Source organism: Nuphar pumila, chromosome 17 (genome assembly GCF_984573655.1).
Source record: "Nuphar pumila chromosome 17, dmNupPumi1.hap1.1, whole genome shotgun sequence".
Lineage (NCBI taxonomy): Eukaryota > Viridiplantae > Streptophyta > Magnoliopsida > Nymphaeales > Nymphaeaceae > Nuphar > Nuphar pumila.
Window position 1 is genome coordinate 7,138,672 of NC_143265.1, and position 27,146 is coordinate 7,165,817.

The 27,146-nt window shown below is 36.3% G+C and overlaps 1 protein-coding gene across 1 annotated transcript; it reads right to left on the reverse strand.

The window, feature by feature from the left end:
- Positions 1-4,889: 4,889 nt before the first annotated feature.
- Positions 4,890-24,838, reverse strand: LOC149811512 (RPM1-interacting protein 4-like). The gene is made up of 4 exons (XM_089993802.1): positions 24,594-24,838; positions 5,622-6,248; positions 5,335-5,526; positions 4,890-5,253 (listed from the first exon to the last, which is right to left on the reverse strand). The coding sequence occupies exons 1-4, from the start codon at positions 24,597-24,599 to the stop codon at positions 5,227-5,229; spliced, it is 852 nt and encodes a 283-aa protein (XP_089849928.1). The 5' UTR covers positions 24,600-24,838; the 3' UTR covers positions 4,890-5,226.
- Between the last annotated feature and the right edge of the window lie 2,308 nt (positions 24,839-27,146).

Consider the following 27,146-nt stretch of genomic DNA (forward strand, 5'->3'; position numbering starts at 1 on the left):
GCGCCCTCCTGTCCACCTCCCTCTATTTATAACAACTGCTGTCTCCTCGCCTATAGCAGATTGCCACGTGTCTCTTCGGACGTCTCCACGATCGAGGTGCCGGTGCATCGCCCCCGTCTATTGTTTCGGATTTGAATATCCCGATTTTTTGCCGTTGGAAGTTGTGCGGGAAAAAGGAATAGGGTTCCATCCTTAGTGACAAAAGTTACAAACTGCAAAATATCAGCAGCCAAAAAACTCGCGAGAAATTAAATTTTTTTTTTAAATCTCATTTTTTGTCAAAATGTCGGCCAAAAACTAAAAATATAAAAAAATAATTTGTATAATAAATATAAATAAAAACTATTAAAAATTAAAACACACGGATTTTCATGATAAATAGCTAATAAAAACATAAATATCACACAATATTTATGTTTTTTATGAAAAACTTTTGAGAAATAAAAAATATTGTGAGAAATTACCATTTTTTAACTTTTGAGCAATTTCTTGGATATTTTCAACAGATTTTCATAAATCTCGTGAGATTTGTCACTCTGGTTTCATCAAGACTTTGCCCCATATCTGAATCATTTTCTTATACGGATCTAAAAAGTAGGGCTGGTAAACGAGTTGAACTGACTGAGCTTGAAGTGTTCAAGCTTGACTCATTCATTGTGGTCAGCCAAGCCATGTTCAAGCTCATAATGAGCTTGAGTTAAACAAGCTGAGTTTGCGCTAGATTGTTTATAGAAAAATACATTGTTTTAGATATGAGAGGAATAGGATTACAAAAAATACATCTAAAATATATCTAAAATTAGAGGAATAAAAACCTACCCACCAAAAACCATGCCAACCATACTCACTGAAATTTTTGTTGTTTTTTTCAAAATTCTGACCATGTGTTCAGCATGATTGATTTACTGGAAATCAACACTTGTATCACAAATTTTGGATATAAAAATGGTATTTGGAGCCTAAAAAATTTATAAAAATTATAAGCTGTTGATTTTTGAAACTTGTAAAAACCTATCCATGCATCGGAATCAAATGTTCCAAAAACTGATTCTTATAAAAAACAAGCATATAGATCACATCTCAACAGTTAGAATTTTGAAAAATAAAAATACCATAAATCCAATGAAACGTTTGGTGGGTAGGTTTGGTAGGGTTTTTAGTTGGCAGGTTTTCTAAATCCTCTAAAATTATATTTCTTAGAACCTAACGACGTTCTACTAGTTGAGTGCCTATTGTTCATATTAAGCTTGCTGAGCTTACTTTATGTGTTTGAATGAGCTCTTTACAAACCAAGCATGAGCCTAGCCACGAGAGGCTTGGCTTGTTTCTCAGCCCCTACTAAGAAGTGGATTAATTTGAGAATCTGAATTTATTTGGGTTCTATCTAGAAACTGCCTCTCGAGGTTAATAATCATGGATTTAGCAAATCCTTATGGTAGTTTGGGAGCACTCTTTAGAACCCATTGAGGATTATCCACTTTCCCAATCATGTTATTTGGGCTTCATTTTGGAAGTGGGATTTGAACCTACGCATCATTTTGGAAGTGGGAATTTCAATTTTCAAACGTACCACTCCAGTGACCTCCAACAGAGAATCAAACTTAAATTTGAATGATATATGATTAAAATATGTAGCTGGGGACTGCAATCAGATTGGATATTGGCTAAATCGTGGTTGGTCCGAATGCCAATTCAATTTTAAGCAGTTAATCCAAATCTTAATCTGAAATATAACCAAAAAAGGCATTTGAATTTGGATTATGAATTTTATATGGTAATACGGGTTTTGTAAAATGTGTTGGAACCATGTAAAAATTATAAAGGTGTGAGATTAATAAAATTTGAAGAGGATTTGGACACAAATTTGATAGAAATTGTCAATCCAAATCCGAAAAGGTCGGACCTTATAAATCTTGGATCTAACCTGAAAACGATATATTGGGTTTATATTAAAAGTTTATCCAATTCATTTGCTCCTCTAGGTGTGAGATCAATCAAGTCACTGTTTGAGACCTAGGACTATTTTATCATCAACCTAATAACCATTCATGTTTTTTCTTATAAGTACCAATTAGATGTCTCATATTTCTCGAAAAAGTTTGGATTGATGGTATTTAGTATGAGATAGATGATAGCGATGTGACTAATATTCAAATATTTGTTCATAAAACATATTGATTTAACCCCCATAAGCGAAACTAAACATCCATTAGCATGTTGCCACGCAAAACTCCTTATTTCTTGAATCTCCTAATTGTTCCAGGAGAACTGGAACCAGATTTTTTTACAAGAAAGAATTCATTTCAGGTGAAGGATACTAAGCCGGAAGTGTGTTAGGCTAGTTCAAATTGATTTGATTCAAAACTCGAGGACCCAAGCCCGTCAGTTTTCATGGATTTGTGTGCATGAATGTGTGGGACCCTTTTCTCTCTCTCTCTTTATATATATATATATATATATATAGAGAGAGAGAGAGAGAGAACTAAACATAGGCCCCATTTTTTGGTTTGCCCTGTTCTGCCTTGTAGGTTTTAAGTGTTTTATGACGGATCTGAACCATTAGATGTGTTTAGCGTGATAGATTTAGTGGGAATTGACTCTTGGATCATATTTTTTCGACGACAAACATTTTTATGAGCCAGGAAAACTGATACCTTCATAGCCATTGATTTTGGATCATGGAAAAAACTTGTATACATGTCTGATTGCAACAATAAAAAAACTGGCACCTACTACGTTGTTAGACGTGAGAAAAAATACTTAAAACTATGATTTTTTAAAGGGCCAACAAGAACTAACCAAAAAGAGGCTTAAGAAATGCATTACTCTCTCTCTCTCTCTCTCTCTCTCTCTCTATATATATATATATATATATATATATAGAGAGAGAGAGAGAGAGAGACCAACCAAAGGTCCAAAATCTTCAACCAATGACAACCGGATACCTCTCATTCTTTAATGTTTGAGCATTTCAGGAATCACACCTTATATATTTGTTATTTATAATTTATTAGCAAGAAAAATGCTTTACATGAAGACTTTAAGATATATAAACATGTTTTTTAAAATGTAAAAAATCAACAACTCACAATGCATTTAAAACTTTACAATATAAAGTATTATGGGCCTTTGATTTTTAACGCTTTCAAAAGTACATTTAAATATCAAAAATTCATAATCTAAAACATGTCACTTATTAAATGAATGATAAAAAATCAATATGTAAATTATGATCGACAAAAATCAATTGTTAGAGAAGGAATGCCTTGTTGTAGATTTTGGACCTTCCTTTGGTTGGATGGTCCCCCTTCCCTATATATATATATATATATATATATATATATATATATATATATATATATATATATATATATATATATATATATATATAGAGGAAAAGCACTCAATCATCAGACAAGGTCAGATGGGCTGGGCGTGTCCAATTCGCTTTTCTTGTGTTTTGGACCTTTAGCGGCATCTAGGTGTTTGACACAAAAAAAAAACAATTTTATGAGCTGAGAAAATACCACATTATAAGTAAATATGCAAACAGATCAGATTTCGGATCTCAAAATACATTGGAGAGTCAGATCAGTTCTGATCGGGGACAGCAAAAATTCGCATCCCATTTGCAACCCTAATTGTAAGTCTTTGTTTTTCAAGACTTGTAACAAAAGGATGCAACTGGTTAAGTTTCAGAACAGCTAAATATACGGGGAAATCATTAGGTCGGATCTGAATCAGCCAAAACTTGCAAAAACCCTTCTGGAGCCAATTCATTTGCATTCTTGCTCATACCCTTGAGTTTACATGTCATAATGGACAATCCAAGAGCTGATTGCCACTAACCAAACTATGTAAATCACACCTATAAAGACAAGTCTCATGACAAACACCTCGAAAAAAAATAGGAAAAACATACTTGTTACATCAAGGCAACCTGATTATATATATATAAAGTCACTAGAATATAAGAACTAACGTGTGAACCCTAATTTTCATGAATTTTTTATTATTTTCTCTTGAATCTAACCGTATGGCTACAAGATTGGTTTCATGAGAACACACTCCTGGATCATTCTATTTTGATACATAAATGAGATTTTTTAAGGCTTTAAAATCAATGGCTCATATTCTTCATAGATATTCAAGCGTTCAAAAATCATATTTTTTTATAAAAAATACACGATCCAATGGTTGATTCCTAGCAAATTCATCAAGACAAGCACATGCACATGGTAGGAATTGAAAAAAAAGTGTTGAAAATGCCCATATTTTCAGTTCTCATATTCTCATGATTCATCATATATATATATATATATATAGTGACTAGTAAAATGAGTTTTTCAGTTTTTTTATTTTAATTTTAAATTCTAACCGTACAGATGTAATCTATGTACATGATTTTATAAGGATCAGCCCTTGAATAGTTCATTCCCACACATGGGTGGGTTTTTTCATTACCAGACATGGGTGGGTTTTTATAAGGTTCAAAAAATCAACTGTCTAAAATCTTTGTTAATTTTCAAAGCTCCAAATATCATTTTTTCAATGAAAACATATTTATGGGGTCAGAACTGCAAAAAAAATACCAAAGGGAAGAAAAAACCATTACTTATCATTTTGCACCTACGTGTGAGCAGCTACCAATATATATATATATATATATATATATATATATATATATATATATATATATATATATATATATATATATATATATATATATATATATATATATATATATATATATATATATAAAATCTGAGAAATTAAGTGTTACTGCCCCCAAAAATTTCAAACGTTGATCACACACTTGTCTGTTGTCCTGATAGCTACACAAACAATGCAAATTCCAAAGTCGTAGTTTCCACTATGCAAAATTATCATAACCAAATGCAAATTCCCTCTTTCCAAATATAAGCCTTTTAACACAGCTTATAAGTCTCTCTCTCTCTCTCTCTCTCTCTCTCTCTACTATATAGTAAAAGATCAATTACTAGAAGGTTTATTATCTGGACGGGGCCAATCAATGTCCCCTGAAAGCCTGCAAAGTACACAATATGCCAAAGAAGTTCTCCATCCTAAACCAACAATATTATTTGAACAAACACATAAAGTAGAGAAAGAATGCATCGCCCAGCAGTATTTCATAATTCATATAAACAGCCTTTGGAAGCTATTTACAGTCTCACACAACACCTCACTTCATTTACTGCAATTGTATCACTTACTACCAAAGCAGCACCATATCTGCACGTTGAAAACACAATTGAGTGGAAGAACGCCACTACAAACTTTGAATAAAGCAAGAGTTACAGATATCCAACATACCGAAGATCTACCACCAGCTGGCTCCCTGTGGCCATATGAAGCTGGTGTCTCCGTTGAGATCATCGGAGCCTTTGCCGCTCCTACATGTCTTTCTTCCCTCACCTTGTTAAAGATATGAGTGTATCCATCAGCTGATGATGGGTTTGTCTCATCCCACTCGCCGAATTTCGGAACAGCTGCACCTTTCTCGAACTAAGTACAATTCAAATTCCACCAAAGAAAACACATTATCCCCCTGTTACATTAAGATCCTTAAGAATAGCCAGCATGATTATGCAAATTCTTACATTGTCATCACTTCGAGTTGAGGATCTAGTTTTCGAGCGTCCTGGTGTTAAGGGTGCAACTGCAAAGCCATGGCTGCCTTCAGAAGAACCCTTCCTGTCCCACGAAGGTGATGATACACCACCTCTATTGGAGACCCTTGCTTGATAATGTGGGTGCAGAGGTGAATGCTCCACGCCCCTTTCAGAGCCTCCATTCTGTGTTTTCTTTACTGAATCACCAGAATTGGGCCCTCCGCGGCCAGCATGCTTAGGATGAAGAGGTGACTCTATAATTTTCCGGACACCAGCATCAAGCTGTGCAGGAGAATCTGTTCCCCTTCTGAGTTCACTTTCTTCCACACTTAGGGCACGTTCATGTTTCCGAACATGTGTTGCTGGAGGAGCTTCCCCAAACACATCAGGATTTTCATTAGGATCATTTGGAGTTATCATTTTTTCTCCTGTGTTTTTGTCATGTTTAGGAACATGTGTTGCTGGGGGAGCTTCCCCAAATAAATCAGGATTTTCTTGAGGATCATTTGGATTTATCATTTTTCCTCCTATGGTTTTGTCTTTCCGAGCTTTTTCAAAATATGCAGTGTACGGTACATGGTCCCCACTCTCCCAGTTGCCAAATTTAGGGACATGCTGCCAAATTAAAAGCATTGAAACCATGTATTTTCAAGAAATTCATCTCATTGCAGAATCACAAGCAGTGCAACAGATGCAGCACGGAAACATTGGAACCAAACATTATATGATGCTGGGAAAGCTAGAGAAGTTGGTGAACATCTTTTATCAAGTACTCGCAAGATTATTACCCTTAGAACCATGAGCTAAGGACAAAATTTTCTAGACGTGCACTAACAAGACAATAAGCAAAAATAAGATGGAAAAAAGTAACAAAATGCAAGTGTCCAGATGTTCGTGATCAAGTTATAAGCATGGATATATTAAGATCCTAAAAGTTTAAGAGGCGCACCAAAAGAAAAAGCATATCAAGATATTCAATTTCCATAATAGAACAAAGCAACAAATTTCTTTCAATGGACCAGACGGAAAACATAAGACTATCAAACAAGCGATCCATTGGTATGAAAAAACATATATCAAGCAATCTAAAGGTTACAACTACCATGATATCTAAGAATAATCTCAAGGTTTTTCCAACTAGACACTCGGCCACACTGGTTGGATATGCTTTTCTAACTAGCAAACTAACCATAATCAAAGGCAACCATCATACAAACACGACCCACATTTATGTGCACCTTCTATTGCTAGTGTTAATTTCCCCTCTCAGTAATCAATTCTTTCTTGCTTATGCTACTTTCCTTTCACTTGTGGGCAAGTGTTTATGTTCAAGAATACAATCTAACATTACAAATAGTCATCAAAATAACTACCACTTGTCCTTACTGCCAATCAAGATTTGTTAGTTGTCTTTAATTTTAAGAGTAGAAATGCTTTGTTCCACAGCAAAGTTTGTGAACAGAGATTTTTCACCCTGAATGCAAAATACATGAAAAATTTATTAGTGAACTTGCAAGATAGCAAAGAATGAAAGAAAGCAATAGAAGAGAACCACAGTGAAAAAAGATTTAAACAGCTAGAGGAAATACATCATAAAATCACCAAGGGCCACGGTATACAACCAAGGAAGCCCCTTCAACAATCATGCTTGAAATATGCTCCTACCACACCTAAAACAGACAAACTGACCACCATCTTTTGCAACATTGACTTAGAAGCCTATGATAACAACATAACAAAATGTCATTAATCACACTAAATTAACCTAACTGCAATACAGAACTACCCGATAGTGGGATAATAGTACAACTACAGTCTTATCTCTAAACCCACATAGGCCGAAAGGCCCGAAACCAAGTCACATGAATTGTCCTGCTATCATGCTCTGGCCATAGGGCTTTTACTTTCTATGGCTGCCCATCTCAATATATCCTTCTTACTCCATTAAAAGTCTCCTTACCATGATTGACTATATTGACATTGATGACACTATATGCCATATCAAGGTTTATATCGACCAGGAAAGGGAAGCTACTCAAGCATGCTATATGAAGTACACTTTCTTATAATAAAGATAAGATCTGGCCTTTTCTCCTCTTTGGGGAAGAAGTCTAGATAATCAAACTGCAGTATTCTTTAGCATAGAACAAGACAATATTGGTTAAAACATGTGTGGATAATTTGGTCATGTCAGCACCTTAGTTGTCAAAAGTTGTGCCTAGGCCGCCTACGCATAGGACTACCACCTAGGCTTATAGGTCTAGGCGGTAGGGCCATGTTTTTCAACTTAGGCTGCCTAAGCGGTGCCTAAGCTACCTCCGCCAAGGTCGCATGGCAATGATTGTCATTTTTTTAATTTTTTTTGTCTCCTTTCTTTCTTTCTTTTTTCTTCTCCCTCCCACCCCAAAAGTTTTTTTTGTTCTCTTTTCTTTCATTCTTCTTATTTTTTCCTCCTTTCACCCCTCCGGCTTCTCTTTTTCTTTCTCTTCCTCTTCTTCTTCCTTCTTTTTTTTCTTTTTCCTTCTTCCTCCTCACTCCCTCGACTCTCTTCTTTTTCTTCCTTTTTCTCTGTTTTATCTTTTTTCCTTTCTTTTAATCTTTGTCTACATGTATGCATGTGTTTTTTACACACACATATACAATCTGTTTTTTCAGTTCTCTCTCTCTCTCTCTCTCTCTCTCTCTCTCTCTCTCTATATATATATATATATATATATATATATATATATATATATATATATACATACATATGATAATGGGGTTCATCCTATCCCCTTTTTCTTTACTTTGAAATGAAGTGAATAACAATCACATTGGAATGCCACTAAGGGCTAGAAGAGATCACAAACTCACAAAGACCACAATCTCACAAAGGAGGCACACAATCTCACAAGAACAATATAAAATAAATATTTTTATATTAACACACCAAATGCTTGTGAAAAGCATTAGAGCACAAGAGGTAGTGAGGCTGCAATAGAGGGAAGCAGTACAATTGTCGTTGGATTGCCTCCAACGGTCATATTTATGACCGTTTCATTGGACTGACTCACAACAGTCATATTGACATACAATATAAAAAATAGAAAAATAAAAAATAAAAAGGACTCTACAATCCCTAGTGGATTGTATTCTATTACAGGATATTAAATGACCAAAATATCTCTAATATACATATATTGTATAGATATACATATATAGATATAGATATACATATATATATGTATGTATATCAGTTAAATACAAAAGAATATACACTGTATTTTAACACTCCCCCTCAAACTTACAATGAGATCACCGAAAGTTTGTTAAGAAGAAACAAAAATCTTGGTAGAGGAAGAACTTTGGTAAAGAAGTCTGCAATCTGAAACTCAGACTGAACATATGATAAAGTAATTGTCACCTTCAAGTACTCTTCCAACCATGTTGAAAAACCAAGCTTGAAGTTGAAAAACCAAGCTTGAGGTTGAAGAACCAAGCTTCCAGACCACCACCACAAAGAGAGCACACCCAAGATAATTTTCACCACTACAAGAGCCCAAGGCTATGATACCATGAAATGAAGTAAATAACAATCACACTGGAATGCCACAAAGGGCTACAGAAGATCACAAACTCTCGAAGACCACTATTGGGTCAAATACAATCTCACAAAGGAGGCACACAATCTCACAAGAATAATATAAAAATAAATATTTTTATATTAACACACCAAATACTTGTGAAAAGCATTAGAGAACTAGGGGAAGGCAGAGTTGGACTGCCTCTACAATATAAAAAATAGAAAAATAAAAAAAGACTCTACAGTCCCCTAGTGGACTGTACTCTATTACAAGACATTGAATGACCAAATATCCCTGATATATGTATATTTTATAGATATACGTATATCAGTTAAATACAAAAAATATACACTGTATTTTAACACACGTCACCATTAAGACCCTCCAAATATCAAAGTTTTAGGTGTTTTATGTTCAATTTGAACCATTATATGTGTTTATCAATACTTATTATTTATTGAGAAACAAGCATTGTTTCAAATTGATTTGATGTAAAAAATGTGAATATTTTATCATGAAATTTTAGTACGATATCAACCAATGATTTTTACCTCTTTAAAATACACATCTGACCATAAAGATGCTTAATCAATTACATGTTCTCCATTCAGCAACAATCATAAACACATCTGACGGTTTAGATCGAGTATAAAACATCTAAAAAACTATGGTTTTTGGAGGGTCCTAACAGTGACCTAACGCAGGAGCAGGATAATCCCCATTCTCTCTCTCTCTTTCTTTCTTTATATATATATAGAGAGAGAGAGAGAGTAATGGGATGGTGTGCCCCAAGTTTTGGTGTATGTTCAATATCATGCAATTTCATGAATTTTGCGACATGTTACACTAAATTATACACTTCATCCATAATTATAATCATATATTTGTTATTAAATTTAACTATTTATTGTAATATTTTTGTTTCTCCTGATGTTTTATTTTTTGGCCCTGTCTAGGCTGACTAGTCCCATATAGGCCCCTGACTAGTCCTTTTAGGTATTTTTCATCTAGGCTCCGACTAGCGCTTTTGACAACTATGGTCGGCATAACCGTCCCAGAACTGGAAATTATAAGGGCAGGTTGTATTTACCCAATCTAGCCCCAAAGATGTTTTCAACATGGTGTGTTGGATAGGGATCACACTTCGGATCATGTTTTCTTAATGGAGAAACAAAACTTTTATGAGTCATGAACATAATTGGTAGATTGTGAGCTTCTGAAGATCTTACCCTACTTACATGTTACAACCACAATATTCCAAACTCATTTTCTACTAAATAATCCATATACATCACAACTGAGGGCCCAATCCATCAATATATATATATATATATATATATATGGGTTAATATTTGTTGTTATTGAAGGCACAAAACTATTGAGTATAAATACAATTTTTTCATATTTTTTAGGTTTTTTCGTAGATTGCACCCTATGGATGTCATCTACAGTTTGTTTAGGAGAAAATGAGTTTTTAATCATGTGATTTTGACATGTATGCAGGTTTTTTAAGGGGTTCAAAAAATAATGATCAACAATGCACTAAAATTCCATGACTAAAAAATTTTAGATCGAAACAACATGATCCAAGGGTTGATATTTAGTGAGCAAACTATGCTGAACACATTTTTGTGGTCAGATTGAGTCGATAAAGCTTTAACCTATGATTGCTAGGTCAATAGTTATGTGCCTTCAATAGCATCAAATATTAATCCTATATATATATATATATATGCAAGTTGCATCCACTCAATCTGACCACAAAGATGTGTTCAACATGGTTTGTTTGTTAGGGATCACACTTTGGATTATTCTTTTTCAATGTAAAAGATATGAATTTTTGAGTCATGAAATTTTGGAAGATTGTGGGCTGTTGATTTTTGAAGCCCATAGAAAACCAACTTGCATGTTGCAAAAACATGATCCAAAACCTGTTTTCTATTAAAGATACTATATAGATAACATTTATACAGTTATTCGATGGTGGAGAAAAAGTGAAAAAAATAGTGATTTCCACTAGATTGCATGTACAAACGACTGTAGCAAATATATATATATATATATATATATATATATATATATAGGTGGAGAAAAAGTGAAAAACAGTGATTTCCACTAGATTGCATGTACAAACGACTGTAGAAATATATATAGGGATAATGTTTGTTATGCTAGTGAGTAGGGTAAGGAACCCCCAGTTAAAAATTATAATACTTTTATTTTTTTCAGTTTTTTTGAACATCTAACACTTCAGATGTGATCTACATATTAAGTTTAGTAGAAACTGGCATTTGGATCATATTTTTCTAACGTATATATCAGATTTTACAAGGGTTGAAAAATCAATGGCCTACAAGTACCAAATTTTCAAACCTCAAAGAAACATATGTTTTTGACCATGCTGAACACATCCATGAAGGTCAGATTTGGTCAAAACAACCTCCCCATACTAGTTCCAACTGGGGGTTCCTTACTAGGTGCAGGTTGTTTTGACCCAATCCGACCTCATGGACTGATTCAGCATGTTAAAAATAGTGGGAAATGGCTTTTGGATCATGTTTTTTTTATGAAAAAAATGATTTTATAGCCTGGGAAAGTATCACACATTGTAGGCTGCTGATTTTTGAAATCTTATAAAAACCTTCCTACATGTCGTAATCGTATGATTCAAAAGCCGATTCCCACTAAACAAAACAGGCAGATCACATCTGTAAAGTTAGTTTCATGAAAAACAACTAAAATTTAAAAAAACAAAAACAAAAAATAAGGCAATTGTAGGTAATGGCAACAGTAGCAAATACAGGCCCATATACCTCCTCCCTAACATAGACCATTGGAACTTTTTTGATCCAACAAATATGCTTATTTAGAATTAAAATATGCATTGCATCTATGAAGATTTCTATGCTTCTGCTTTTATTATGGCTATCAATTAGGTAGAAAATGCAGTGCCATGTTCTTTTTCCTGCATTAGCAGAATTGTTCGATTGAAAAACATCCAACAGTCTATAATTGGGAGAATGTGCACCTAGTGCATCCTATCATCACTAATACAAACATGTGCACACACACACACACACACACACATACATATGACAAATTTGCCTTACAAATGTGTTTAACATGATTTATTTAACATATTAGTAGGTTTATGTGTCTTCAATATGTCATAGGCTAAGTCACATAGATACTGATGCAAGAACGGGACATGATGCGGATACACTTGGTATGCCATGACATTTCTACTGGTGAATCAAGGAAAAATAATCGGTTCGTCACAAAAAAGGTTTGGCATAGGTTTAATCCAATTGTATTTCAGACTAGGCCATGGTAAATGTCAAGTCAAATCCATCCCTTAAACAGAAATTAGGCCTAGATGGATCTGAGGCGCATGTGAGGTCAAACTAAATTCAATTCCTGAACTGATCTTCAGTTAGATAGGTCCAAAACAGGCCCTGGTTAGATCTAAACCAAACCATTCCTTGAAGCTAGTTTGGACATGCATAATAGAAATCAGGGACCCCCACTAAATCTGCAAATGGTCAAGGAACATAGGCCATAAAGATGCAGTCAAACTACCTTCACCAGACTTGCCTATTGGAATCCCAAAAAAAATAAGAAAAAGAATCTCGTTAGGACAGCACATTATTATACCTAAATGCATTCACCAGCTGTTATTCAAGCATGATTCAACACCCACAACAAAGTACTCTAGTAATGTTGATCATTTGACTAGTATAGTGCATGAGAGATCTCAAAAGAAAACTCAAACCTCCAAGATTGCTCAAAAGATGCATTGCCAAAACCCAATCTCTTTTAAAGCGTATTGAAGACCAAGTTCAAAAGAGAAACATAGGAAATAAGTCCCACCTGCCTTTCTTTTGCTAACTTAAAAGACTTAATTATCAATGAGAAAAAGGAAAGTAACTGGCCACTTTGTATGATGCTCTGGAAAATTTAGAAGACTTTCAAAGGTTATCAATGATGATTAAGCAGATGAGCGCTCTCTCATGAGAATGGAAACCACAAACCTTAGAAGTGACACACCCAATTCACCATTTCATAAGCCTATTTGATATCTACTTCCAAAAGAGAAACCGGATCACGACTATTAAACAACGCATATTTGGTTATTGACATGCTAGAAGAAACCATCAAAGCATCTATGGTTTTATGATCCACCATCACAAAATGAGACATTCAACCCATAGATACTGCAAGGGCCTAGCTATGGTATGTAGCACACTTAAGAAGTGAGAAGTGGCATACTTCCGAGACCAACAGGAAACAGTAAGAAACCAGAATTCCCAAGACACAGGAATGCTGGTCCCTCAGTGCATAAATCTTGATTCTTGGGAATAATAGGCATTATAACATAGGTCTAATAAAAATTATTTAGATGTACAATAGATGCTATAAAACATGTGTCAGTTGTTGATAACACCTTAGTGTCCAAAAATAATCTTATTGGTCATAAATATCATTTGAAGGTATTCTTGCATGTATATGACCATGTTATTCTTCTAAATTATTACAAGTTTTTGCTTACATAATCATTTCACATCCAGATCTTATTTTGCTTCCCAAAACATTCCCCACACCATTCCCTATCTGCTTCTTGCTTCCTGAATCTTCTTAAGATTTAAATTTGTTGCCTCCCACTCTGGCAACTATATTCAACCTCTAAAGATGCACTTCTGAAAAAGGAATTGATATTTGGCATCAGAACCTTGAAAATCCCTTTCTACAGCTTAGCAATAAGTATGGAATACTAGCCATCTTTGTCACATGGTACTCCATTTTTACTCAATTACCATATCCTATGTATGTGCTATTCATAGTTTAAACTCTAAGTCACAGGGACTCGGCAAAACAGGTGCCGCACCCGCGTCAACGCAGGTGCGCGTGCGGGTGCTGCACCGGGTGCGGTCAACATGACCCTAGGTACGGTCAATGCACCCAGGGTCATTTTCGTTCACTTTTCAGCATTAAAAAAAAATCCACGATGAAAAGGAGGATTAGGGCAATTTTTTTTTTTTTGCCCTAATCTCTCATCTCCTCTCCTGCTCAGCTCGAGCTCTCTCCTACCGACGCCACCTCCTAGGCTCCTCCTCTCCTTTCGCAGGTACGTACCCTCTCTCGCTCTCTTCTTGTGTTGGCAGGGGAGGGGCCGAGCCCCCCCCGCGCCCTCTCGCTCTCTTGTTGGGTCGGCAGGGGAGGGGTTGAGCCCCCCTGCTCCCTCTGTTTTCGGCAGGGGAGGGGCCGAGCACCCCCTCTCGCTGTCTTGTTGGGTCGACAGGGGAGGGGCTGAGCCCCCCTTGCTCCCTCTGTTTTCGGCAGGGGAGGGGGTCGAGCCCCCGTCCCTGCTCCCTCTTATTTCAGGGGAGGGGCTGAGTCCCTCCCTGTTTTTGGCAGGGGAGGGGCTGAGTCTCCCCCTCCTTGATCCTGATTTTATATATATTTTTATATCAAGATAATGTCTGTATAATTGATTTGAAATTTTGAATGTATTTTTTTTTATGTTTTTAGGATAAAAATGATGAATAAAGGAAAAGGACTTGCGTCATCCTCATCCCAACATGTGAGTTTTGTTGATAGTTGTAGTGAGATTGATGATGTGGGGTCACTATGGGTACATGTAGATAAACTTGCAAAAACTGGAGAAAGAGGTGGTGGAAACAAGAGATTTCGATGCAAGCTCTGCGAAAGATTTTGTTGGGTCTTACACAAGAGTGAAGGCTAAACAAGTGGTGGCACTAAAAGAAGCTAAACAAGGAATGTTTGTAGAGCGGGTAGTTAAGGAAGTTGATTGGTGTCTCGAAGAGGATTCAGAATCTATGTGGAATAAGATAGCGGGTGGCATGAGAAAGGTGGCTAAGGAGGTATTGGGTGAATCTAAAGGCGGTGCACCGCTAGGTAAGGATACATCGTGGTGGAACGAGGATGTCAAATTAGTTATTAAGGTTAAAAGAGAGTGTTATAGAAATCTAAGTAAAAATCGTGATAATGAGAATTTGGAGAAGTATATGATAGCAAAGAAGGAAGCTAAAAAAGTAGTTTGGAACGCGAGGGATAATGTATATAAGGAGGTTTATGACAAGTTGGATACCAAAGAGGGTGAGAAGAATATTTATAGGCCTGCAAAGATGAGAGATAGGAAATCGAGGGATCTGGGTATGGTTAGATGTATCAAAGATGAAACACAAAGGGTTTTAGTCAAAGATGAGGAGATTAAGGAGAGATGGAAAAATTATTTTGATAAGCTATTTAATGAAAGTCATGCTCAGGATCTTGGAGACTTTTCAATTCCTTTTCATGAGATGAATCGTGACTTCATGCGCAAGATTCAAAAGAAAGAAATTGTAGAGGCTTTGAAGAAAATGAAATCAAGAAGGGCAGTTGGCCCAGATGGTATACCTATCGAGGCTTGGAAATGCTTGGGAGAGAAAGGTTTAGAATGGTTGACAAATCTTTTTAACAAGATTTGGCGGACAAATAAGATGCCTAATGAGTGGAGGAAGAGTACTTTGGTGCCTCTATATAAGAATAAGGGTGATATACAAGATTGCACAAACTATCGTGGTATAAAACTCATGAGTCATACTATGAAACATTGGGAGAGGGTGATTGAGTCTAGGTTGAGGAAGATTGTCATGATATCGGAGAATCAATTTGGTTTTATGCCTGAAAGATCAACTATGGAAGCTATACATCTTCTTAGACAACTTATTGAGAGAAATAGAAAGAGGAACAAAGATTTGCATATGATTTTTATTGATTTAGAGAAGGCTTACGATAGAGTACCTAGGGACGTTCTCTGGTGGACAATGATGAAGAAAGGTGTTTCTCTCAAGTACATTAGTATAATTAAAGATATGTATGAAGGAGTAGTAACCAATGTCCGCACTTGTGGAGGGGTGACAACCAATTTTCCTACAACGGTTGGGTTACATCAAGGATCTGCTTTAAGCCCTTTCCTATTTGCTATAGTGATGGATGAGCTTACGAGATCAATTCAAGAAAATGTGTCGTGGTGTATGTTGTTTGCTGATGATATTGTTTTGATTGATGAGTCTAAAGCTGGGGTTAATGCTAAGTTAGAATTATGGAGACAGACATTGGAAGCAAGAGGTTTTAAGTTGAGTAAGAGTAAGACAGAATACATGGAATGTCGATTTAGTAAGCAACGAAGTAGTGATGGGAGTGTAGTGAAGCTTGGTGGGCAAGAAATACCGGTGGATGATTCTTTCAAATATTTGGGATCTATCATTCAAAAGTATGGAGAAATTGATGGAGATGTAAATCATAGGATAAAGGTTGGGTGGATGAAATGGAAGAGTGCAACTGGAGTGTTGTGCGATCGTAGAATGTCATTGCGGTTGAAGGGAAAGTTTTATAGGACGACTATTAGGCCCGCTTTACTATATAGTACGGAATGTTGGGCTGCCAAGAGACATCATATTCAAAAAATGAGTGTAGCTGAGATGCGTATACTGAGATGGATGTGTGGAAATACAATAAAAGATAAGATTCGGAACGAGGAGATATGTAAGAAGGTAGGCGTTGCACCCATTGAAAATAAGATAAGAGAGAATCGTTTACGGTGGTTTGGACATATTCGACGAAGGCCTAATGATGCTCAAGTTAGAAGGATGGAGAAATGGAAAAATATATTAGTTAAAAGAGGTCGGGGTAGGCCTAGGAAGACATGGATGGAGGTGATAAGAAAGGATATGAATGCTTTGAACCTCACTGAGGACATGGCATTGGATAGAAATGAATGGAGGAGAAGGATTCATGTGGAAGACCCATAATGATTTTCTTTGTTGGTTCATATCGTTGACCCCAATTGTTTTGGGATGAAGGCGTAGTTGTTGTTGTTGTTGTTGTTGTTGTTGTTGTTACACAAGAGTGAAGGCTCATTTGTTGAAGATACCAGGACATGGCATTTCAGGATGCAAAAAAGTTGATGAGGCAATGCGAAGACAATACAAGAAAATACAAGAAGAATATGAGAAGAGAAAGGCAATGGCCGATTCTTCTGCAGTTAGTGTGCCATTTGCAAGTCACCAAGAAGATGCTGAAAAAAAAAAGTCAATGTAGGAGATAAAGGAACGATACAAGCAGCATTCAATACATATGGGAGAGAAGAATTGGATAGAAAAGTTGGGAGGTATTTTTATTCTAGTTCACTCTCATTTAATGCGGCTAGAAATCCTTATTGAAAGGATTTAGTAACATCCTTGGCAAATTGTAATTTGAGTGGCAATGTGCCTCCAAGTTCAGAAAAAAATACGAACCACACTTCTTGCAGAAGAGAGGAAAAATGTGGAGATTAAAAAATATTCATGGGAGCAAAATGAAGTTCCTATTGTGTCTAATGGATGGACAGATATTCAAAGGCGTCTACTGATCAATTTCATTGCTTGTTCGCTTAGTGACCCAATATTCTTAAAAGCAGTTGATGCATCTGGGGAATATAAAAATGCAGAGTATTTGAAGGGATTGTTTATAGAAGTCATAAAAGAAGTTGGTGATAAAAAAGTGATACAAATTATTACAGACAACGCACCAGTTTTTAAAATGCAGCGTTGAGTTTGGAGAGTGAGTACCCTAATATTTTTTGGACTCCCTGTGTAGCACAGAGCTTAAATCTAGCCCTAAAAAGCATCTATAACCCCAAAGAAGAAGAAAATTCGCAAGCACATGATTTATGTTCAAGGATTGAAGATTTAGAAAAAAATGTCAAAAGCATTAGGAATTTTGTTGTTAAACATCATCGTGTTAATGCTATATTTAATAGGCATTCTGACCTGAAATTGTTGAAGGTCGTTGAAACACGTTTTGCGTCCATCATTGTGATGGTGAAGAAGATGAAAAGAGTGAAGAATGTTTTGATTAACATGGTGACCGATGAAAATTGGACATTCTATCGTGTTGATGATGATATCAAGGCTCAAGAAATTAAAAAAATCATTCTTGATGATGAGTTTTGGGACAGAGTGGTATACTTCCTTCAATTTAAGCAACCTATTTGGGAAATGTTAAGAGAAGTTGATAAGGATGAGCTCATACTTCACAGAGTTTATGAAATGTGAGATAATATGATTGAAAAAATACAAGCTATAGTTTTCAAGCATGAAGAAAAAAATCCTGTATTGGATGATTCAAAATTTTTTAATCATATTCATTCAATTTTAGTCAGAAGATGGGATAAGAGCAACACTCATTTGCATTGCATGGCACATTCTCTTAATCCAAAATATTATGCAAATAAGTGGCGGGCTGGTGGTATTGGTCGTGTCCCTCCAAATTTAGACCCAGAGCTATCAAGACATAGAAATATATGTATGACAAGACTTTTTCCAGAAGCATATCTTCTACATCAAGTCACACAAGAGTTTGAAAAATTTTCATCTTCGAGATTATATGGACCGACATTATTCGCGAGAGAAGAGGATAATATAGATCCTATCACATGGTGGTCAACATTTGGATCAGAAACACCTCTTCTCCAACGTCTTGCATTAAGATTGTTATCGCAGCCTGCTAGTTCATCTTGTTATGAAAGAAATCGGAGCTCATATTCTCAAATCCACAACATGAAGAGAAACAAACTCACCAGCAAGCGTGCAGAGGATTTAGTCTATGTTCATTCAAATCTTCGATTACTTTCGCGAACCAATGATGAATACAAGTACTAATTTGCCCTCTTAATTATTTGATTATTTCTTAGTTTTTCATTTAAATATACTTGTATTGTATTTAACATTTTCAAATTGGGTTTGTAACGCAGACAAGAAACATCCAAATTTTGGGATGTAAACCCAGAAGCAGTGTTATTAAAAACACGCCTCAAGGCGCAAAAAGCGCGCCTCGCCTCAAGGCGAGAGGCTTTTTGCCTTGAGGCGCATGTGTAAAGCGCAAAACCCTCGAGGCGTGCGCCTCATAGGCCTTGAGGCGCATGCCTCGAGGCGAGGCGCGTCTCAGGCTGAGGCATACACGCCTCAAAGCCTTTGGTCAAATGAGGGTCAAAACCCTCATTCGACCAAAAATTAGGGATAAACCCCCGACCCTTTATGTGTTGAATCAACAATTTTCGAACCCCTCTTTCTGTTTTTTTCTCACAGCATTCTCTCCCTCTTGACTCTCACAGTTGCAGCATTTTCTGTCTCTCTCGTGGTGGAGCCGAAACAGGCATGCCTCTCTCGTGGTGGAGCCGAAACAGGTACGTCTCCCTCTAGGCTTTCAGTCGGTTCTCCTGGCAGATGATGGCGTAGCGGGCAAGCCCGTTGGCATTCTCGTGGATGGAGAGCCCCAATCGTGATAAAGTACCAACAGCCCCAAATGCACCAGCGGATCCGGTGCCTTCAGCTTGACACAATACCCTGCTGACCACATGAGTAGCCACTGCGGTGGTGAATTGCCGATAAGTTTAAAATAGCACGATTTTATCACGCTGATTTCAAATGCCTGTGTCTTATGATAAGAAAACACTATTTATCAGATATCACCGGTTTTGAAAATATTGCAGGTTTTTATTGTAATATTAAAATAAGTATCACTGTAAAAAACATTTTTGCAGTATTTTTTTATGTTATTTCTATTTTTGTATTGTATATATAGTTCGTATTTAATATATGCTAATACTTTCCCAAGATTTATCCTTACTTTTTAACGTATCGTGAGATTTGGTACATGGGTACAAGTACCACCATTGGTGAATAGTGGGATCAAACTTGGATCTGAATCTGATTTGCAGAATATTCAGTTATTTTTTTACTCCTGGGTGCTGGATCCACTGAAAATGGGCAAAACATATTGATCATGATTTCAAGCACGGCAGACCTAAGGCGTAGCGGGATGGGGCCTAGACTGTTTGACGGGTAGTTTAGGTTCAAATCTCATGGGCGTCACCCCCTGCCGAAGCTTGGCAACTCGCTGGGGTCGAGGGGTAAGCCCTCAGAGTTTTATGCCGACATGGATAGAGACCGTAGTACGATAGGCTGAGCCAGCATGGCTAGGTCTCTGCGCCAGGGGCAGTTTCTTCAAATAAAAAAAAATGATTTCAAGCACGGGGCTCTCCTTGTCTGGTAGGATCAGCTAGTGCACCTTGTGTTGGGAAGTTGCAGGTTCAAAACCCAATGGTATATTTGTATAACTGGTAGGAGTCTGCCTAACCGCAGCTTGGCTTAAAAAAAATGATTTCAAGCAAGTAAAATGGGTTGAGTGATGCTAATTTCGACCCAGATCTGTTCATATTTGTTTTACCTGATTTCACCCATATCTAATTATACCTGATTATATATATGTGCTTTGAATTGGACCCAGATTAGAAAATATACTAGTGGACCCAATAATATATGAGCCAGATTTGGTTCAGACTCGAGTTAGAACTCTGATTGATTTGTGTCCTTAACAAACACCACACTTTACTCTTTCTTTTTTTTTAATCCACCAAAATTTGCTCAGGGTCCTCGCCTAACTTCAAGGTGCAAGTATACAAAGTGGGGCTAATGTCTGATATTTTTAAAATTATTTTTTTATAATTTTTTAAAAGTTTTCAAAAAAAAAAATTGAGGCTTACGCTTTACGCCTTGAGGCTTACGCCTTGCCTCAGTTTTTGGTGGAGCGCTTCGCTACGCCTCAACGCTTTTCACAACACTGCCCAGAAGAGTGTAACTTTGAGGGAGAGCATGATTTCAACATAACAAACATGGATTTAGCTGAGCCCAATATTCCTTTTAATGATGCATTTGATGATGAAAAAGAAAATTATTAAGATCAATTACTTCATCAGGATATACTTTGGTATGTAATTTAGTTCTTTTCTGCTTTACTTATTTGATTGATGTTTAGGTTGATTTATGTAATTGCTTTACTTATTTGATTGATATTTAGGTTGATATATTGCATGAATGATGATTGATGAATGATATTATGACAATGTTAACTGTTAAATGTTAAAACTTCAAAATTATATATATATATATATATATATATTATTTTTTTGCCTTTTTGCCCCTGCCGCACCCTCGCACCCTAGGTTTTTGAAAGTGTCGCACCCCCGCACCCGCACCCATGTGACATAGTTTAAACTCCATGAAAATTTATCGTAATGGATAGAATTTAACCAAATCCCGTGGTAAACCCCACAAAAGCATATAAGCTTCAAATGGCAAAAGAGACGACAATATCAGATCTGTGGTGCTTTAGTATGCAAAACACAGCTATCCGGAGTTATATTGTGCCACAAGCTAAGTGAATCAAGAAAACAAAGCAAAAACATAGCAGTACTTTTATTAATCATAAAGTAGTGTTTCAACATCTATTTACCACATATTCCACTTTTATTTTAAACATGTTGTATGTTGCTCCAACTTCAATTTTCTCAGACTGCAAATGATGTTTAAGGCATTGCTATCATACAAGTCCACACATAAGCAAAACAATGAGCAACATGATGCAATGAACACGAGAAAGAAGCTCAACAACACATCAACTGATCACCATGTGCTTCACAAAACACACTACAAACAAAAATGATTACAACCCCCCAAATATTAGCATTCAATCACCCAAAATAACACATTACCAGAACATGAATGCGTTTGTCGAGGTTTAGAGATTTGGTTCTGAAAAACAAACATATAGTGTTGGTTCATCAATAAAGTTAGCTTACCATGAAGTATACACCAATAAAGGGAGTTAGAAACATATGCAGCACTCTATCATAAGTGTTATCTTTTATATTGTTGACATAAAAATGAGACACAAAATCCAATTCTTTCTCAATTTGTAAACTAACAAAAGCAAGTAAGAAAATAGGAGTCGCATGACGATGGATATGAGCATCCGCAGCAATACGTTTCTGTACCGATTGAGCAGTAATTTTTGCAAGGAAACATTTCTTGATCAACTCACAAATTTTCAAGATATAAAATATTCAATTACTACTTGTCTTATCCACCTTTTATTGGACATATAATTATTTAGTTGCAGTCTGTTTTATCCATCTTTTCTGTTTGGCACATACAGAAACCACAGCTGCATCACTCTGCCATATTCCTCCAAACAATAACCACAAAAGGGTTGTATGAGCATAGGTTACGTTTAAATATCCTAAAGCAGCCCCATTAAGATCTAGCAATTTTCAATTATTCTGATCATTCCTTCAAATGGTCATCAGAATCAGAAGGGTTTTGGGAACAATACATTATGTTCAAAGATTGCTAAAGAGACATCCAATAGGGTTCATCCTTCTTCCATTCTTCTCGCCATGCAATGCAAATCTCAGATGAATTTCAAATGATAATCTCATCACAAAACAAATTAGCCTGTGGCAATCGTATGAAAGTAGGTGACATGAATCATTCGCAGTTTTGCACATAATAGAAACCTAGACAGCCTGATCTGCAGGTCTGACATGCTGGATATAGAGCATATCCATTCATTTTACATTTAGGTATTCAAGCTAACCTGTATCCCTCCCCAAATACGAACCCGTAACACTCTTTATTGGAAGATAAATGTTGTTGGAGATAACACAGATAGAGACCCATCCTCTCAATCCTCTCCCTTCATTCCAATCAGTAATAACTAATATGAAGGATGTATGAGAAATGGCTGCATACCATCAGCACATTATACTATCTTAACTTCCAATACACACACAAGCAGGTAGCAGACACAAAGGTATTTTGTCAATTGCTGATTGTAATCAACAAATCCCTCCCTGAAGATGCTGGCTCATATAATTGGTTATGACAAGCTCATGCAAATAATTTATGATAGCCACCTTGCACAGACACAACTCACATTCCAATTGTATAGGGACAACATCTGCCACAAAACTATTCCTCCAGTCAGACGCATGATTTTTAGCTTGGCCAGGAACTGAATTGTACATATACAAGATCAAACAGTATGTGCCTCAAACTGGTACATCTCAAAAAGAGCATCCTCAAAGTTCTGTGAGGGCAACAGCTGCCACCACCTTGACAAGTCCCTTCCGGTCAGCTAGCAAAAGTGCTCACCAAACATAAGCTCAAAACACATTCAACTCAAACTGATATATTCATTATCTTAAAATACCATAATGTTTGGCAGATGGCAGAGAGAGTTCAACAACTGATTCATCTAAACTAAACTATTAGACCAGAGGTTTTCTAGGATAAATAGCAGTCCGTACTCGAGCGACAAAGCACTTTATGCTTGGGAATTTTAGAAACCATAAGCCTACGCATTGATTTAAGTGGCTGAGGTAGGTGCATCAATGAAACGGCAGATCTGCAAACCAAGTTATTCAGTATGATGGAGATTTAAATAGCAAAAGAGCACCTCACCACATAAAAGATAGATAAGTGTAAAGAAAATACGTGAGAGCGCCTTGGAAGAAAATATGAATCAGTAAAAACATGAAGGTATGACTCATGAGCCATGACACACAAGCCTGTCTTTGCATACACACCTACATGGTAAACAAATAATGCTGCAGCTCGATGTGACTAAGGCTAAAGAACTACCCTTATAGATCAATAAATTGAAAAAACGGGAACTATTTCAGAAATATTTAGCAACACGAATGGGTTGGTGAGAGTTCTAGACATTGCATTCACATCCAAAGAAGTTAGAGAACACTAATAGTCCACATCTTTTATGACAAAAGAGGGAACATCAAAGTAAAGTGATATAACCTCCACAAGTAACACCATTTCATATATCAACAAACGTTCATAGTCATTTATGGCAATCTGGAATTCAGCGTTTTTGTCATGAACCAAAAAAGTAAAGAGTCAAAGCATAATCCAAAATCACAATCTGCTAACTCACATGCTTTCAGCTAAATTAGGCCATACAATAAGTAGGACACACGGACAAATATCACCTAATAACAAATGCTTTGAACAATCAATTTAACACATCAACCAACATCCCCAAAATTAGATAACTGTCATCAGGACAGCCACGAATTTCCAACGATTAATCAAAAACATAGTTTAGCATTTCGTAGCAACCAATTCGGGATCGGATACCCAATTTAGCAAGATAATTATCTTTAGAAACAACACAACAGAAAAGGCATTAAAACCCGCCCCCACCCCCCCTCCACTCCTCACAGCAAAATCTTACAGCCAAAACCCATTTTCCCACACTCAAGGCATCAAATCCACCCAAAAGATCACCCACAAACCATAAAGGCATAAAGCCCATAGTAACTTCTCGAAAAAACTCAAAACCACCCAAGAATCCACACAATTTTCAACCAACAATCCCAAAACATCACCACCTTCCCAAAAAAATCTCAGTACCAAATCCCCCAAAAGAAAAACCAGACAATTTCCAATCAACAAAATCCAAGATTAACCATCTTTCCAAACCACAAACACAAACTCACCGCCATTACAGAAGCACCGACAAGAAGAAGAGACCGTGCCCTTCTTCACGCCTCCCGATCGCACAACCCCCAAAAGAAGAAGAAGAAGACGGAGAAAGAGAAATGAAACGAATCCAAACACGGATTTTTATCTTTTTCTGCTGGGATCAAACAAACGAAAAAGGGAGAGAGAAGAATGGAGGAAAGTGGGAGGAAGAAAGAGAGGGAGGAACGAAGAAAGTCCCCAAATCCCCACCAGAAACGAAGCGGAAACCCTCTCAAGAACAAGGAAGAAAAAACCCAATTCTCGCACTAACCGGCGTCTCCGGTCAACTCGGTGACACTCACAAGTTAATGGGATGTCGCAAGTTCGAAACTCACTGGTGGCGTCCCTTAACCGCAAGGTCAAAGTTGGGTGCAAGAGGACCTCAAGGGTTTTACCACCCGGAGGTCAGTCAATATATTATCTCAAATATATGCATACGACCCCACATAGGATTCGCGATTTTTTTTAAATAATGTTTTATTTTAATCATTTTTTTAATATTTTAATGTGTACAAATATTTTTATTAAAATATTACTAAATTATTAAGAATATATTAAAATATTACAATAATTTAAAACATTAATAGAATGTCCATACTTGACAGGTTGTCCGAGTTGTGTGCGACAGACACTGTAAGTGGCGTGTCACTATGATGTCCACATATCTGCATAACCAAATCCTGATTAAGGGTGCAGGAATTTCCATTTGTGGCTAGATTTTCTTCCAAAATAACGAGATTTTTCAACATCCGATGCAAAAAATTCGTTAAAAATGAGTACATGATTAAAAAAATTTTTGAATTTAACGCTAGATAAAAAAAACCCTCAAAATAAACTGAAAAACCACAAATGGTATATATGAGTTCAATTATTTCATTATCTTATGAAATGAGTTAAAAAAAATCACATATGAAAATCAGTTTAAGATTTAAAAACTACCATAATCAAACTCAAGACTAATGTGATTCGAACCCGAGAGATGATCACTTAATATAGGCAAAAAACAGTCATACCCGAGTATTTTAAAACATAACGTTTTATTATAATTTTTTGTGTTCCAAAAGTTTCTTTCAAACTATCGACTCTTTTTGCCGATATTTTAAAATATATTTTTTTCAAAAATTTATTAAAAAAAGGTACTTTGAACTGTTTTGCTAATTATAGGGGTATCACTTTTCTATGAAAGGGACAGCAGCCCTTTCAGAAAAAAATTAGTTATATTTTCGTATGATGTATTTTATACATATAATAATATCATATAAATACGGTGGGCCCAGATGGGTAAGTGAAGAATGGTGGTTATTGGATTGATTAAATTAGTGTTTATTTTTCTGTGTGTGTAAGATGTAATTAATAATTTAATTATGCAACTAATCTCTTTTTGCTAAGTCAAGTCTTCTAGGCCAGCTGGGAAGGTTTGTGGTCTGCACGTACGTTTGCTAAGTCTGTGTTTTGCAATATAGAAATAGTTGTGTAGGATTTATTTAACAATTAATAAAAAAATATGATAAATCAGAGATTAAGTTATTCTTAATCTGCAGTAAATTGGTGCAACTGTGTAGTAAATTGGTGCAACTGTGTCTGGAGCATAGTAACAAAAGTTAAAAACGGCAAAATCTCGGCAGGCAAAAAAAACTTGGGAGATTTTGAAAATTTCCATAAATCTTGCATTTTTTTGGGCAAAATCTCAAGAATAAAATATAAATTTTATAAGAAAGTATAAATAAAACACATTTTAAAATAAAAATATTGGGAGTTTTCATGATAAATATCTTTTAAAAATATAAATATTGTGATATTTGTCACGGTTTGAAAACCTCACAAGAAATTACCTTTTTTAACTTTCAGGCAATTTCTCGCGATATATTGACAAGATTTTTTATAAATCTCGCGATATTTGTCACAGAGGTGTGAAGACATACAGTATTATTTTGTGTACTGTTGTTAGCAGTAAACCACCAAAGAAAGAGGCTAAAGAGTGATTGAGTTATGACTGCAGTTTACATGCAGAGGTGCTGCATGGTGGGCATGCGGCTAAGATAACTGTAGGGGTGAGTCAAGTTTACCCGGACCAAACCCTATAGGGTCCGGCTATAGTGAGAAATAATAAGACTTAATTAAGACCCCGGTCCGGATCTGATGGTTCGATTAATACATGAATCTGGGTATAGTTTGTGAAATTTTATACCAGACATCGGCCCCCAACCCGAGTTTCGATTAAGATCTAGAATTTTTCAGTTCCTATTGGGTCCGGGCATGGTTTTTTTTATAGTGAACCTGATTAGACCTGAGCCTGAACCCGATACCATACCCGGAAATCGGGCCCAAGTCTGGTTCTACTTAGGTCTGGACCAAATCAGACCCGTTGACACCTGGATGGTTAGGCTGTATGTTTGAGTTTGATGGGGGTTATAGGACAAAAGGCTAATCAATCTATGAGGGCTCCACTTAACTGGCTAGGGAACCGCTCATAAAAGTCACCGAGTTGACGGGACGTCACGAGCTCAAAACTTAGTGTGCGAGCCTCT

Coding starts and splice junctions, on each gene's coding strand:
- LOC149811512 (XM_089993802.1), bottom strand. Junction 5,527..5,621: donor CAACTCGAAGTGATGACAAT/GTAAGAATTTGC, acceptor AATTGTACTTAG/TTCGAGAAAGGTGCAGCTGT. Junction 5,254..5,334: donor CAGCTGGTGGTAGATCTTCG/GTATGTTGGATA, acceptor TTCAACGTGCAG/ATATGGTGCTGCTTTGGTAG.